Genomic DNA, 15,753 nt, shown 5'->3' on the forward strand with positions numbered 1-15,753 from the left:
CATTCGTCCATTTATGGCTGCTGAGCATGCACAGCCTGCTTCAAATCATCTCCTAGATTTTCCATGATATTCAAGTTGGGGACTGTGACGGCCATTTCAGAATATTGTACATTAATTTGTAGATTTTGAAGTGTGTTTTGGGTCATTGTCTTGTTGGAATATCCAAGCACTGTGTAACTTCAACTTTGTGACTGATGCTTGAACATTCACTGAGGCAACTTTGGGCGACTATTGAAAACGCATTGCCGCGTGTGCATTAGCGCAGGCGACTTTTCATTGTAGCCTATGGGGAAAAACGATGAGGCAGTTCGGGGAGCTAGTCGCTCAAAAGACAAGGCGATTAGTCACCAGGCGACAAAATCTCCCCGAATCTCCTCGTGTGGCCTTACCCTTACAAGATTCAGTCTGCTTCCTTGCTACAATCAGAGACCACACTGTCAACACCAGAGTTGGAGCACAGTAGGTGTGCGAGCTTGCAGTAGACAAGTCCCTGCACTGTGCTGTAGAGACATACCGGCTTATTGTCTTTCCACTCTGATCTGTAGACAGTAGGCCACTAGCAAGGGAATTTGATCTTGTTCTTGTTGGTCCATCCTCTATTCAATAACAATTGGACCCAAAACAATGGAAAACAGGTGTCTTCATGCATACAAATGTAAAGCAATTAAAAAAATAAAACCATTTTTGAGTTTAAATCAGGGTTTTGAGCAACCGGCAGCTTTTCCTATGTATTTAAATGGGGATTCATTTGTGACATGTGGTGTGTTAAGGTGGCCATACACGGGCCAATAAAAGCTGCTGACAGACAGTCGGCAGCTTATTGGCCCATGTATAGGACCCTCCAACAGGGTTCCCCGATCAATATCTGGCCGAAAATCAGCCAGATGTTGATCAGGCAGGGTTAAAAATATGGTCGGATCACGGACCACATCTGTTCGTTGATCGCTAAATGAGCGAATCTCTGTGTAAGGCCGCCTTAAGTCCCTAAGCTCAAGTAACTGACAGCAGTGTGAATAAGCAGAAAAGAAGATGGGGAGCTACTGGCAACATCTATGTTGGCACAGATTTTTACTGCTAAGGGGCTGTGGTTGCCATTTTCTGGTACAGACCCCAAACATAATGTACATGATTTCTACACTACTGCTTTAGTTAAAAGAAAATAGAAATTAAGGGGCATATTAAAGAATCTTACCAAACTGGAATACATATGTAAATATTGCCCTTTTACATCTTTTCCATTGAGCCCCCCTTTTGTGATGGTCTGTTTGCTGCCTCAGTGATAACCTGATCAGAGCAACTCTAACTGTAGCAGGAAGACATATGGAAGCAAAAGACAGAACTTTGTCCGTTAATTGGCTCATGTGACCTGACATGTATGGTTTGTTTGTGTGCACTGTGAATCCAAGGATCCCAGGGGCGGCCCTTAATTCTTAAAATGGCAATTTTCTATTTAGAATTACCCGATGGCACATACAGGTATGGGACCTGTTATCCAGAGTGCTCGGAACTTGCGGTATTCCAGATAACGGATCTTTCTGTAATTTGGATCTTCATACCTTAAGTCTACTATAAAATCAAGAAAACATTAAATACACCTGATAGGCTGGTTTTGCTTCCAACAAATATTAATTATATCTTAGTTTGGGTCAAGTACAAGGTACTTTTTTATTATAGAAAAAAATTAAATCAGTTTTAAACATTTGGATTATTTGGATAAAATGGAGTCTATGGGAGACGGCCTTTCCAATAATTCCCAGTTTTCTGGATAACAGGTTTCCGGAGAACAGATCCCATACCTGTACTATTTAAAAAAAGTATATTATTATGAATTTTTTTTTTTTTTTTTTTTTCATAAAGCAGGATTTTACATATTAGCTGTTTTATGTAATATGCTTTAAGTTTTAGCTCTCCTTTAAAAAAAAAGGCACATTTGGAGGATAACTGCCACCTGAATGATAACTGAATGAATTAATTGGTTTTAGTTGGTCATAGCACATAAGAAGGAAACCTCAATTTGAGTCATAGCCATATGCTAGGGCGAATTAAAAGGAGTGCATACTATGGGACCAAATGTCCCATTGCAGCCCTTCCCCAGCAGCGCAACAGGGATGAAGCATTTTTTAAAGATGGCTTATGTCACCTCTAGTTACGAGCTGCTCTCAGTCAGACCAAGCTCTTGCGCAATTCGTTCATTTAAAATTCTGTGCATCCTGTGCATGCGCTCCTATGATCCAGTGCTTCTGAATATACAGTAACAAGGATATCACGCGATAGAGGTGAATGGATTCAACAAGTGGATTGCTGCAAAATTGGTTGTGTTTTACTTAAATCACAACCAATTTTGCAGCAATCCATTGCGTCTGACTGAAGTTCATCACACCTCTCGTTTGTGAGGATATCACACGGTACCAGTTTCCTAGGTTACCCGCAGTTCGAAGCAGAAAGTTTAAGCCACAAAGCTCTTCTCTTTGCTGCCTTGAAAGACAAGTAGCTTGTGATCTTTAATATTACACGCATAAGAACTGATTTCTTAGGCAGGATCAGCGGGTATGGATATTCTCAGCTTAAACAAATTGTCCCAGAGGATGACATTGGTTGAGGCAATATGGCGGTTGCAATCCTCCCAAACTAGGTGAATATGCCCAAAATCACTGCAGCCAAAGTATGGGATTTAGAGCAGAATCAATATAGCACTTGGCAAAGGGCTGTGGTGGTATTTGTATTGGGTGTTGCCTTGTACTTTAAAGGGTAGTAGTTACAAACCACTTATTGGAATTGCAGCAAAATGAGCCAGGCCAACATACAGCTGGAACAGTTGGAGTTTTGCTTCATCTGCCAATGCACCATGCACTGTCCGACATATGATGATATCCATAGCACTATAGCAATATTGATAGGTATTATCTGCCCAGCATTAATATGCACAGAACTGTATGAAACATTGTTTTATGCAATTTTATTGGTACCTGGATAGCCAGTTTTGGAACCACAGTTTGTGATGTCCCCTGCATTAAGCTGTTTATTGTGGGCTAATAATGGCTGATTGTAACATCCAATTGGCCCATGTAAGAAGACATAACAATAGCCACATTGACAGATAACCTATTCAAAGCTAAGTAAAGTATCAAGCATGATGGTTAAGTTGTACCTGGAGCAAAGATTGCATTTGGCCATGGATGACCACTTTCTGGATGTGAGCATTGGATTAGATTTTGTTATGATTGTAGGACAACATATTATTTATCTAATAAAACTAATATCCAGAATGGGATATTTATTTTGAGTACAATGCACAAATAAAACAAATCATTGAGAGATCCAGAGAAACATTTGTATTTTGCACACTGTACCTTCCTCTAATCAACATAGAATAGTTTTATAGTGGGAATGTTACAGTATCTGTAATTTACAGACTTAAAAGGTGCTAAATCCATAGTGTTTCATGTGTAGAAATCTGTATGTATGAAACAATATTTAAAACATGGCAACACGTCGCAGCATTCATGAAGACGAGTTTAGATGTGATTTCCACCAGTGGGTCCCATTCAGTTTGGCGGTGATCAGCTTGCAAGTGTCTCAGGGTGCCAGTGGCCCACTAGTATCTCAGTGGCCCACTGGTATCTCAGGGTGCCAGTGGCCCACTAGAAAACATTAGACCAGAGACCCAAACGCCAAACTATTTTTTTTTTGTTTGTTTGTTTTTTGCTATGGTTGAAGCATTTTCCGTAACAAAAATAAATTTTAACATAAATGGTGCTGTTATAAAATGATGAATTTCTAGCTGTTTTATTACAGAAGATCCCACTTATTTGTACAGACATGCCAAGTTGGGAAAAAAGTGAAGTCTAATAAAGGAAAAATGTTGTGCTTCAGAAAAACAGGGAGGGAAGGCATGCCTTATTCATGAGTGTGTCTTATGTGACTAACATATGCATTTTTTCCCCTATTGCGTAGATGTACGGTGCATGTAAATGTTTTACAATCCTTATAGCAGGCTGTGCTACTTTCGGTGGCTCTTCAAAAGCAGCTAATGTGCCAAAAATGAAATAACTGCGGATTCTTCATGTTGGTTGGAAATACATTGTAGTAAATTAACAATAGACTTGCCAGTAATACAGTTTGCTCATTGTATTATCCCAGATATGCCAGTAATACCACTATAGTCGGTGAACTCTTTACACCACAACAGAGGATGACTCTGCATTTCATTAAACCCAGATATGCCAATAGCACTATTATAAGGAAATCTAAGTTTGTGCATTGCATTAACCATCATCAAACCAGCTACACCCCTGTCTGTAGTAAATGGACTCTGTACATTGCATTAACCACTAAACACAACTTTCTTTCCTATTCCTGCCTTCTTTTGCAAACCTCACTCTTCTGGCACACACACACTCTTTTGCCATTTTCACCGCACACATGCTTCCTCCCCCATTTTGCTGTCCCCTGCATACAGCCTGCATCCACATCCTCCCCCTCCTACACACAGCCTCCTTCCCCATCCTCTCTTCCCTGCACACAGCATTCTTCTCGTCCTTCCTTTCCTGCACATAGCCCATCCATACTCTCCTGTATTCTGACTCCTCCATTTTTCCCTGCCTCAGGACCATCTCTTTCTCCTTCCTTTTGCACACAGTCACCTTTTCCATCCTACCACTCCTACACAGGCTTCGGAATAGGTGGACAATTGCTACAATTGAATATTTCCACAACAGTGTTTAACTGCAGGTTTTATATACTGTTTCTTTAATCTTTTTTTATGTGGGTGTCTTCTCACATAAAGCTCTTCAACTGCAATTGTAAACTTCAAAAATAGTAAACAAAGACTTTCAGTTTTCACCAGTGAAACTCCTGTATTTGTCCTATTCTAAACATTTCCATTTGTTTTGTTAGTGAAGAAGTGGTGTTGAAACTGCTACTCTCCCATGAAGGCTGTCTTTATTGCATTCAGCTGAACTATATTAACTGTAGTGGCAATAATACTTAGGCACATAGGTGTTTTAAATACATTCCAGGAGGTTGGTTTGTTGTGCATGGGGACACATGTTAATAGAACCCATTCACTTCTAGTAACTTGTACTCACGGGCCACACTGAACGCAGGTAAAGCACAACATACATTGCCTCACCTGCCTTTGGTGGTTCAGTACATAAAGCAAAAAAGCCAACGAGCTGCAATGCATTTTAATACACCTGTGTGTAAGAGCCTTAGGGCTCTTACTCATGAGCGTTTTTACCTGCGCTCCCCTGCGTTCCGTTTTTCGGCGTTCAGCCGCAGGGGAGCGCAGGAATAGACACATTTCATTATTTCAAATGGGGCTGTACTCACACAGGCGCATGTAGGCGCCGAACGCAGGTTGAGACGCAACATGCTGCATTTTTCCTGCGTTCGGCGCCTACACGCGCCTGTGTGAGTACAGCCCCATTTGAAATAATGAAATGCGTCTATTCCTGCACTCCCCTGTGGCTGAACACCGAAAAAAGGGAACGCAGGGGAGCGCAGGTAAAAACGCTCATGGGTAAGAGCCCTTAATGCTAATCTGTAATAGTTGTTAACATCCAACACACACATAATGATATGTGAATAAAGTGACTATAAAATTATTATGAATAAATCAATAAATACTCTTGAACAGATCTTTGCAAAGTGATTTATATTAATTACAATTAAAAAACAACCCTTTTAATATAAAATATCAATTGATTAAAAGTATTTCTTTTTTAAATAAAAATTCTTCTTGTTGGATTTTTAGACCGTACTGCATATGTTACTTGTAATGTGCATTAGAGAATATTTTCATTTATCAGTGCTGCATTTTTAACTTTTAATCTTGTTTAATCTTTTTTTTTTTGTTGTTTTTTTAAATTCTAGAGCAAACTGTACATGGAAGGATTTAGAAGCCTGAAAGAAGGAGAGCCAGTAGAATTTACATTTAAGAAATCCTCCAAAGGTTTTGAGTCATTACGGGTAACTGGCCCCGGAGGAAACCCATGCTTAGGAAGTGAAAGACGACCCAAGGGGAAGACCGTTCAAAAAAGAAAACCAAAGGGGGATAGGTATGTCTGTTTGTCATCTGCCCTTAAAGGGACACTGTCATGGCAAAAAATGATTTTTTGAAAACGCATCGGTTAATAGTGCTGCTCCAGCAGAATTCTGCACTGAAATCCATTTCTCAAAAGAGCAAACAGATTTTTTTTTTTATATTTAATTTTGAAAACTGACATGGGGCTAGACATATTGTCAGTTTCCCAGGTGCCCCCAGTCATGTGACTTGTGCTCTCATAAACTTCTTATCAATATTTAGTCGGGAATCCATATCTGATTTCTGTGTATCCTCCATCAAGCCTGAGGGACTTGCCCCAGTTCCACGGGCAATCAACGTGCAATAAATTATATCAAAGGATATATGTCCCAATGCTTTTCATTAGTAAAAACAAAATATTTATTTATAATTGCATTAAAAAATTCGATACATACTGGCCCCACATGGCCCACCTTATGCGTTTCGTATCCTCCGGGACTTAGTCATAGGTGTCTCTGTTGACAGCATGTTCCAACCCCTCCCATTTTACTTTAAAACCAATCTGCATTCAGTGGGTATTAACCCTGTTTTCTTAGTATACCAATCTGCATTCAGTGGGGATTAACCCTGTTTTCTTAGTATAAACACAAAACCTCCACTGTGGGGCATTCGTATCTTATCCTATGTAACATTAGTTACAGGTTAAAGTTACATATTAATTTTAACAACGTTGATTAAATTCTTGTATAGCATGTCATAAAAAATGATCAAACATCAATTGCACATATGTGCTCTGATAAACTTTTGTCACTCTACTGCTGTACTGCAAGTTGGAGTGATATCTCCCCCTCCCTTTCCCCCTAGCAGCCTAACAACAGAACAATGGGAAGGTAACCAGATGGCAGCTCCCTAACACAAGATAACAGCTGCCTGGTAGATCTAAGAACAGCACTCAATAGTAAAATCCAGGTCCCACTGTGACACATTCCGTTACACTGAGTAGGAGAAACAACAGCCTGTCAGAAAGCAGTTCCATCCTAAAGTGCTGGCTCTTTCTGAAAGCACATGACCAGGCAAAATGACATGAGATGGCTGCCTACACAACAATATTACAACTAAAAAAAATACAGTAGAAAAAAAAGAAAATTAGGCTACTTCAAACTCACCCCCTGTGTGTTCCTCTTAATGTAGCTCCATTCTTGTACTCCGGGTGCTCTGCCATTAGCGTTCGCACTGAAATAATGTTTGTTCAAAGAAATTGGAAAAATCGGCACTCCGGTTAAAAGAAAAGGTGGTTTATTCTATGATTAAGGCAGTTGCTCCCTAATCGTGTCAGGTGATGTTGGTCATGTGACCTGTTGGAATAAACCACCTTTTCTTTTAACTGGAGTGCCACTTTTTCCAATTTCTTTAAAAAAAATACACTTGCTGGTTCAGGAATTAAATATTATATTGTAGAGTGAATTATTTGCAGTGTGTAATTTAGAAATAAAAACATCATAAAAATCATGACAGAATCCCTTTAACTTTGCTATGTTGTCATAATTGTTGTTTTCTGTAAAAGGTTATCATGTTTCTTTAGCAATGAAATATTTTCTGTGTTAGGATGTTTTATTCTTGCTACTCCTTGGAAATAATCATTGTATTGCCTGTTAAGCACTATTCAGACAGAAGAAAGAATATTGGGTTTTTAGCCTAGGACCCCAAAGGCAACTTGGCTGGTCAGATGTATTTAACCCCAGGAGGAAATAGCCAAATCAGTCAAATCAGTTAGTGTGAGCCTTTCATCATTTAGGTGCGCCTTGAATTTATTGTAGTACATGCAGCATTTAACCGAATGATATATAGCACTGGCTATGAGCATGCATAATGCATCAAGAATTGGAATTCTTCAGACTGCAGTTGTACAGAGACTCTACTGGCTATTTTAGACTTTGACTTGGTTCTTAAATGCCAGGTAAAAGTTTGTCTGTCTTACAGTGTGCATAATATTTTTGTTTTAAGCAAACACACACACAATTTTTTTACAAGTGCAGGGTAAGAGCATATTTAATGTTACTGGTCTCTGTTAGTGTACAAAAATGGAAGTTTCAGTTATGACTCCTGCCAAGGTAGCAGATAGGCACTAGACTTTAAGAAGGGTGAGCTCCGTTTATATCATTCACAACCCGTGTTTCTCAGGCACTAGACTTTACATGTATTTCCACTGAGCATTTAAGAGGTTGTTCACCTTCCAACACTTTTTTCAGTTCAGTTGGTTTCAGATAGATCACCAGAAATAAAGACTTTTTTCCAATTACTTACTATTTTCTATGTGTGACTGTTTTTCTAATATTGAAGTGTAAAATTTAATTTTCACCTTCTAAAGCAGCTCTGGGAGTGGGAGGGTCGTTGACCCTGTACACTGTTCTAAATTGATACATTTAGTTGATACATTTCTTATCTTTGTCCCTGCTGAGCAGAATCCCTGAGTATCATTACAGGCAGCTGTTTAAATTGATACAGTAGTTGCCAGTACTCCAGAAATTCTGCTAAAAATGCATCAACTAAATGTTGCAAAATTGTAGCAGTTTAGAGTCTGCACCTGAATTACTTGGCTGCCTGACTGAAACCCCAGTCAGGGACATTAAACTTAAAGGGGATGTATGGTCAGAAATATTAATCCCCCTTTGCCTTTGTCAAACGAATATAAGCATATTTCAAATAGGAATGCATTTTCTTTTTATGAGCCTGTTTCAAGTTGTCATCTGGTTACCTGGCAGCACATTAAATTTCCCACATATCCGCTCACTTCATCAGCGCTCCAAATCTTCTCCTGATTGGCTTGTCTGCCTCTTCTGCAAGTCTCACCCGCCAACCAATCAAAAACTAGTAGGCAGTCTTGTTTACAGATGCCTGAAGGATGTGCGTGTGCCTCGCTTTCAAAGGTGGTAGCGACTTGCGAGCCGAGCAAGCGCAGGGGAAAAAAGCGCTCTGGTATCCACATTTTTAAATAAATATATTCGGTCACACAGAGCGAGCCCAGCGAGCGCATGGGAAAAATCGTTCTTCTCTTTCTGCATCATTTGAAATTCTGGCAGGGAAGGAGGAATAAACACTGATATTACAAATTGTAACAACTTCTCCACAGCTTACAGACAGCATGCAGGAACTACATAACCCACAATGCATTGCACTGTGATGTTTGGAGGATGCAGGCTGAGGACAGCTGGCTGTGGATACAAAGTAACAGTAGTCAGCCAGCTCAGCAAAGTAGTCAGACAGATCAGCAGGAGAGCAGATGGCTAGCTAGGCTTAGGGAATTGCTCCAAACCATTAAAAAATCATGAAAAATCTGCATATTTTTTAATTGATGTATATTGATAGTTGTTTGAAATTATGTTTACTTTTCAAAAAGCTTGTTATTTTTTGTGGAGTTCCCCTTTAAATTTTGTAAACGGTAAAAGATAAAAAATTGAGTTATTGAAAAAAGTCTTTATTTCTGGTGAACAATCTGAAAACAGTTTAACTGAAAAAGTGTTTGGAAGGTGAACAACCCCTTTAAAATGTATGGGCATCTATTGTATGTTGACTTGGATGTACAGTGCCTTGCAAAAGTCTTCACCACCCCACCTTTGCATTTTTCATGTTTTGTTGCCTCACAACCTGGAATTAAAATAGATGGTTTGAGAGTTTGCACCATTTCATTTACAGAACATGCCTACAACTCTGAAGATGTTTTTTTTAATTTATTTATTTTTATTGTGAAGCAAACAACAAATTGGACAAAATAACAGAAATCTTCAGCGTGCATAACAGTTAACCCCAACCCTCCCCCCCCCCAAAGTCAGTACTTTGCAGAGCCACCTTTTGCGGCAATTACAGCTGCAAGTCGCTTTGGATAAATCACTATGAGCTTGCCACATCTTGCCACTGGGATTTTTGCCCATTCCTCAAGGTAAAACTGCTCCAGCTCCTTCATGTTGGATGGTTTTTGCTTGTGAACAGCAATCTTCAAGTCTGACCACAGATTCTCAATTGGATTGAGGTCTGGACTTTGAGTAGGCCATTCCAACACATTTAAATGTTTCCCCTTAAAGGAGAAGGAAAGCTATGGAGGCATTTTATTGCCAATAGATTAGCTGCAATAGTGCAAGCTAGAATGCTATATTTATTCTGTATAATGTTTTACCATACCTGAGTAAAAAGCTCTAGAAACTCTCTGTTTGTTTAGGATAGGAGCTGCAGTATTAACGTGGTGTGACATCACTTCCTGCCTGAGTCTCTCCCTGCTCTGGGCTCAGATTACAGTAGAGAAGGGAGGGGGAGGGGGAAGAGGAGCAAACTGAGCATGCTCTTGCCCAGGGCAATGAGGTTTAAGCTGAAGGCAGGAAGTCTGATACAGAAGCCCATGTGTACACAATAGAAGGAAAGAAATGCTGTGTTTCTTTTGACAGGGGACTCAGAGCAGCACCACTTTGGGGGTTTACTGTTATATTTAGATGGGCCTTTCTGATAAGGCTTACTTAGTTTTAACCTTTCCTTCTCCTTTAAACCACTCGCGTGTTGCTTTAACAGTATGCTTTGGGTCATTGTCCTGCTGGAAGGTGAATCTCTGTCCCAGTCTCAAATCACAGGCAGACTTTCACACGTTTTGCTCAAGAATATCCCTGTATTTAGCACCATCCATATTTCCCTTGGACCAGTTTCCCAGTCCCTGCTGCTGAAAAACATCCCCACAGCATGATGCTGCCACCACCATGTTTCACTGTGACGATGGTGTTCTTGGGGTGATGGCATGTGTTGGGTTTGTGCCAGACATAGCATTTTCCTTGGTGGCCGAAAAGTTCCATTTTAGTCTTATCTGACCAGATCACCTTCCTCCATACATTTTGGGAGTCGTCCACATGCCTTTTGGCAAACTCAAAACGTTCCTGCTTATTTTTAACTTTAAGTAATGGCTTTTTTCTGGCCACTGTTCTATGGAGTGTACAGCTTATTGTGGTTCTATGGACAGATAGTCCAGTCTCTGCTCTGGAACTCTGCAACTCCTTCAGGGTTACCTTTGGTCTCTGTGCTGCCTCTCTGATTAATGCCTTCCTTGCCCTGTCTGTGAGTTTTGGTGGGCAGCCTTCTCTTGGCAGGTTTTTCTTGTGGTACCATGTCAGAAAAGGTGTGTTTATACTGACAGATCATGTGACACTTAGATTGCACACAGGTGGACTTCATTTCACTAATTATGTGACTTTTGAAGGTAATTGGTTGCACCAGGATTTTTTAGGGGCTTCATGGCAAAGGGGGTGAATACATATGCACATGCCAATTTTCATTTTTCTTTTTTTTTTTTTTATATATATATTTTTCTCATTTCACTTCACCAACTTAAAGTATTTTGTGCAGATCCATCACATAAAATAAGAATAGGAAGGCAAGGCAGTGTAGGTATTCTATTTATATTGTGCTGTGCATGTAGCACTATTAGTATGTTTAGTATGTAATATATTTGCAATATCAATGTTTTCATCAATTTAAATGTATTTTAAATAAAATAAGTTACATTTAGCATTTATGTTTAGTTATTTGATGCATTTATATTACATATGGTTCTTCGACAGGAATATTATAATATGTCTGATTACTCGGCACTTAGAAACATTAGAGTACCTAGAAGATTGCAGTAGGTAATATATATATATATATATATATATATATATATATATATATATATATATATATATATATATATATATATATATATATATATATATATATATATATATATATATATATATATGTAGTTGGTGCCTATTTCCAATGTTTTGCAGACATGCAAAAACTGTATGGTGGGGTATGGTTGTGATGCTGGTGTGCAGGCAATACAAATGCACATGGGGTGTATATTCCAGTTTCTCAGACTGTACATTGTTTTATTAAGACTGGAATGAGGGTCTCCACAAAGTATAATTATTACTCCCCACATTTGGGAAAAATACTATGGAGCAGGCACTCAAATGAAGGCAATCTTCCACCAGGTAGTTGAAGCACAGTAAAAAAGTGTATTTTGTCCAAAGCCTAAACATTTGAGTGCCTGCTCCATAATATTTTTGTGCATTCTTTTAAAACTGGCGATGTCTATGTGCATGATTTTTTGCTACTCATACATGTAGGTGAAACTGCATCCTACAGAGGCTATTTAAAATACAGGCAGTCCCCGGGTTACATACGAGAAAGGGTCTGTAGGTTTGTTCTTAAGTTGAATTTTTATATAAGTTGAAACATACATTTACACATTAAATGCAACAATACAGATGTTTATCTTAACATAGTATTTATTTTTACCTTTCTGAGCTCTGCAGTAGACAACACATGCCAGAGGGGATTGGGGCAGGTTATTTATTAAAGCTAATTGCTTATAAAGGCCAAGCAAACCACAGTACATTACTGTAATAGCCTCTGTCTGTAAGTGTGAGTTGTATGTAAGTCAAGTTTATGTAACTCGAGGACTCCCTGTACTAATTTGCACAAATGTGTCTTAAAAGTTTTTTTATACTCCTAAATATAACATTCAAGCTGACCTAGCAACAGATCTTTCTGTTTTTCTGAAGAGGCAATTAAACCGTTTTTAACAATGCCTACATCAATCACAAAACACGCAATGCCTACATCAATCACAAAACATGTAATCTTTTCATTTTCTTGTGTGTTTGTTTTTTGTGTGAAAGTTTTAAGTACACCAACTGTACTGCATCCCTTCTAAAATGTATTGCTGTAAATGAAGCTGTTAATATATACCTGCTTTAAGGCTCTTGCACATGGGTGCTTTTTTTTTTTTTTTTTTTTAAATGTCTTTACAAACCCAGGCTGCGTGTGAAAAAAGAATAAATGTGTTTGTCAGTTACAAATGCAACCCTCTGCTATTGGTTTGTGAACACTCATCAAGAGCAAGAAAATGCAGCATGCTGTGTCTAAAAACGTGATGAAATTCCAGTGGAGTAAAATGTACCTAAACACTCGGAATATAATGGAATCAGCTAAGTGTTATAAATAATGTAATTTTCCAAACCCTTCCTTCTTATGGTTGCTGTCAGTATTGTTGCAATCTGTTACCACTGTAATACTTATGTAGTGGCACAGAGTCCCCTGTGCAGGTGAAGGGGCACAATTTGGTATCCAAATGCTGCTAGTGGCAGTGCGTGGTCCAATAGCAATTTTATTTTCGTAGATACAGGTATGGGATCAGTTATCTGGTAACCCGTTATCCAGAAAGCTCTGAATTACATAAAAAATACATTATAATAAAATAATCCAAATTTATCTGTAATAATAAAACTGAACCTTGTACTTGATTCAAACTAAGATACAATTAATACTTATTGAAAGTAAAACCAGCCTACTGGATTTATTTAATGATTAAATGATTTTCTAGTGGCTTAAGGTATGAAGATCCAAATTACGGATATAAACCCCCAGGTCCCGAGCATTCTGGATAACTGGTCCCATACCTGTTCTACCTGGGGCGTAACTACAGAGGAAACAGACGATGTGGCTGCAGGGGGGCCCAGGAGGTATAGGGGGCCCCATGAGGCTCTAATCAATGAGCATTTTAAATATATACTGGTAATACAGGACAACCTCTGAATATGTTGGGGGCGCTAAAATTTATTTGCTGTGGGGCCCAATAACATCCAGTTACACCACTGTGTACTACGTTCATCCAAACTGCAAAAAAGGTTGTATTGACCTGTCCGTGGTTTATGTACCCTATCTGCAAAAAAAGTTCTCTTTTTTTTTCCTTTTTTATTTTTTTTTTACAATGTTGATGTTGGGTACAATTAACTTTTGTTTTGCATGTGCTGGAAACCATGAAAATACACCACACACCAGCAATTAAAACATCTGTGGGGACGTACCCTTCACTATACATCACCCTATACAATTAAACCTCTGCTGTTTACCACCAGAGGAATAAAGTTGAAATGTGTAGCAATTCTGTTCAGTATCATATTTCATTGTTGTCGCCCCATGGGCCCCATTTTATCATTATTTTTGATATTGTCTCCACAGCGGTGATACAACATGCATTTTTTTACCCTGTCTGTAAGCTGGCCGTATAGCTGTATTTCTATTTTTTGGTTCTGGCACAAGAAACAAATGATCTCTGGCTGTTTTCTCTATACATGCTGATCTGCTTTTGTTGTGAATGTGGAATTTTGCAAACAGAGAAGCAGCTGCAGAGTGTAATAATATGCTTAGATCCAGCTGCAGTGCTTGATGTATTTAGTTCTGTTCTTTTCAGTTCCCTTGGCCTCAACCCAGTCATTGGTATTTGTGGTAATTCAGATTGGTGACAGTAGGTAGAAATATTGACCTGAATTAAGCACACCTCAGCCTTTTGATGCTTCTAAGGCATAGATTAGTATTTTTTTTTTTTTGAATATTATTTTTTTCTTTTCTCTAATATTTTTGTTTATTAAACAAAGGGTGTTTGTTATTTTAGATTTGTGTATTCTCTTTAGATGTATCATTGTACTTCAAGAATCGAAACTGTAGCATATGGTAAAGGAAATCCTTTTTTCTTTTCTTCTCTGACAGTTTGCATGTGCAAATATTAGTAGAACATCACCCTACACTTGTATAATATAGAAGTTGCTTAGCAACCTGGAAATGCTGTTCTTGCATGATCTGCAGTGTCAGGTGGAGCTTCTGAGACCTCTCAGTGTTTTTGTTGCTAGGTAACCAGAGGTAATCTTGAGACCCCAAAGGAAAATGGATACGATTAAAATTGAAAGAGAATATTGCACTGCAGAGGCCATTATATCAAGCAACCTGTTGCCATGAACTGATATGAGAAGTTGCAGTTTTGTGCTTCCTTCATGTTTTTCTCTCATAAAAACGTATTGTATTTGCAGTGTATTTGTTCTACGTGGCATTTATCATTTTGGATGCAAGCCATTTGAGAATGTGCATTGTATGTTCCATTGTCATACAAAACCAAACTCACAGCAACACCGTCGTACTCTAAAATGCAAATAATTTTTTAATCAGAAATTGTTTATATTAATGATTTCCTTTCGTCCCATTGTAAATTTTTTTTTGGTAAATATTGCAGGTCTTAGAATGCAGAACCCTTTGTATAGCCAATATCTTCGATTTCTAGCCTTGTAGAAAAAGCCATATGACTTGCATACTCTTATAAAATGTTCAGATGTTCTTCCTCCCCCACGCTACTGCATGTGGCCTTTTATGCCATCTTTCAAGTAGAAATCCTGTGATGCCTGCTGGGGGAGGGGAAAGATAACACTATTCATCCAATGCATAATGAGACTCAACTTAACCCTTTAAATGAATGACAAACTAAACATTAAATGAAAACATAATTATCAGATTATTAGTAATTGTAGGAAAAAGTACACGACTTCTTCATATCGACAGGCAGTAGCATTTGTAGCCGATTGATTTTTTTTTTTTTTTTTTTTTTCAATTTAACATTTAAAGCTGGTATGATCAATAAGGGCTAAATAATCCTAGTTCTTAAAAAATAAAAAAACACTCTGAATACTTACACAAGATATTAATGTGTAGTAAGCAGCATTGTATAAATTCTGAATGGGCATTCTATTATTTTAAAATAGACGAGCGATGCAGTCCATACATAATACGAACAGATGAAAAAGGTGGGACGGCCTTACAAATGGGATATTATCCTTCTTTGTTTATGAAGTGCTGACATTATCTGCCATACTCTGCAA

At 38.4% G+C, this 15,753-nt stretch overlaps 1 protein-coding gene across 7 annotated transcripts in view; it reads left to right on the plus strand.

Annotated features, from left to right (window-relative positions):
* The window catches only part of lin28b.L (lin-28 homolog B L homeolog), a 100,924-nt gene that overhangs the window by 48,290 nt on the left and 36,881 nt on the right, over positions 1–15,753 (plus strand). For all 7 annotated transcript variants that reach the window (XM_018263361.2, XM_018263363.2, XM_041563008.1 and 4 more), the window contains one exon: positions 5,875–6,059. In XM_018263361.2, coding sequence (XP_018118850.1) covers positions 5,875–6,059 — 185 coding nt within the window. The remainder of the gene's footprint in view (positions 1–5,874; positions 6,060–15,753) is intronic.

This window comes from Xenopus laevis, chromosome 5L (assembly GCF_017654675.1).
Source record: "Xenopus laevis strain J_2021 chromosome 5L, Xenopus_laevis_v10.1, whole genome shotgun sequence".
In the NCBI taxonomy this organism is placed as follows: Eukaryota; Metazoa; Chordata; class Amphibia; order Anura; family Pipidae; genus Xenopus; species Xenopus laevis.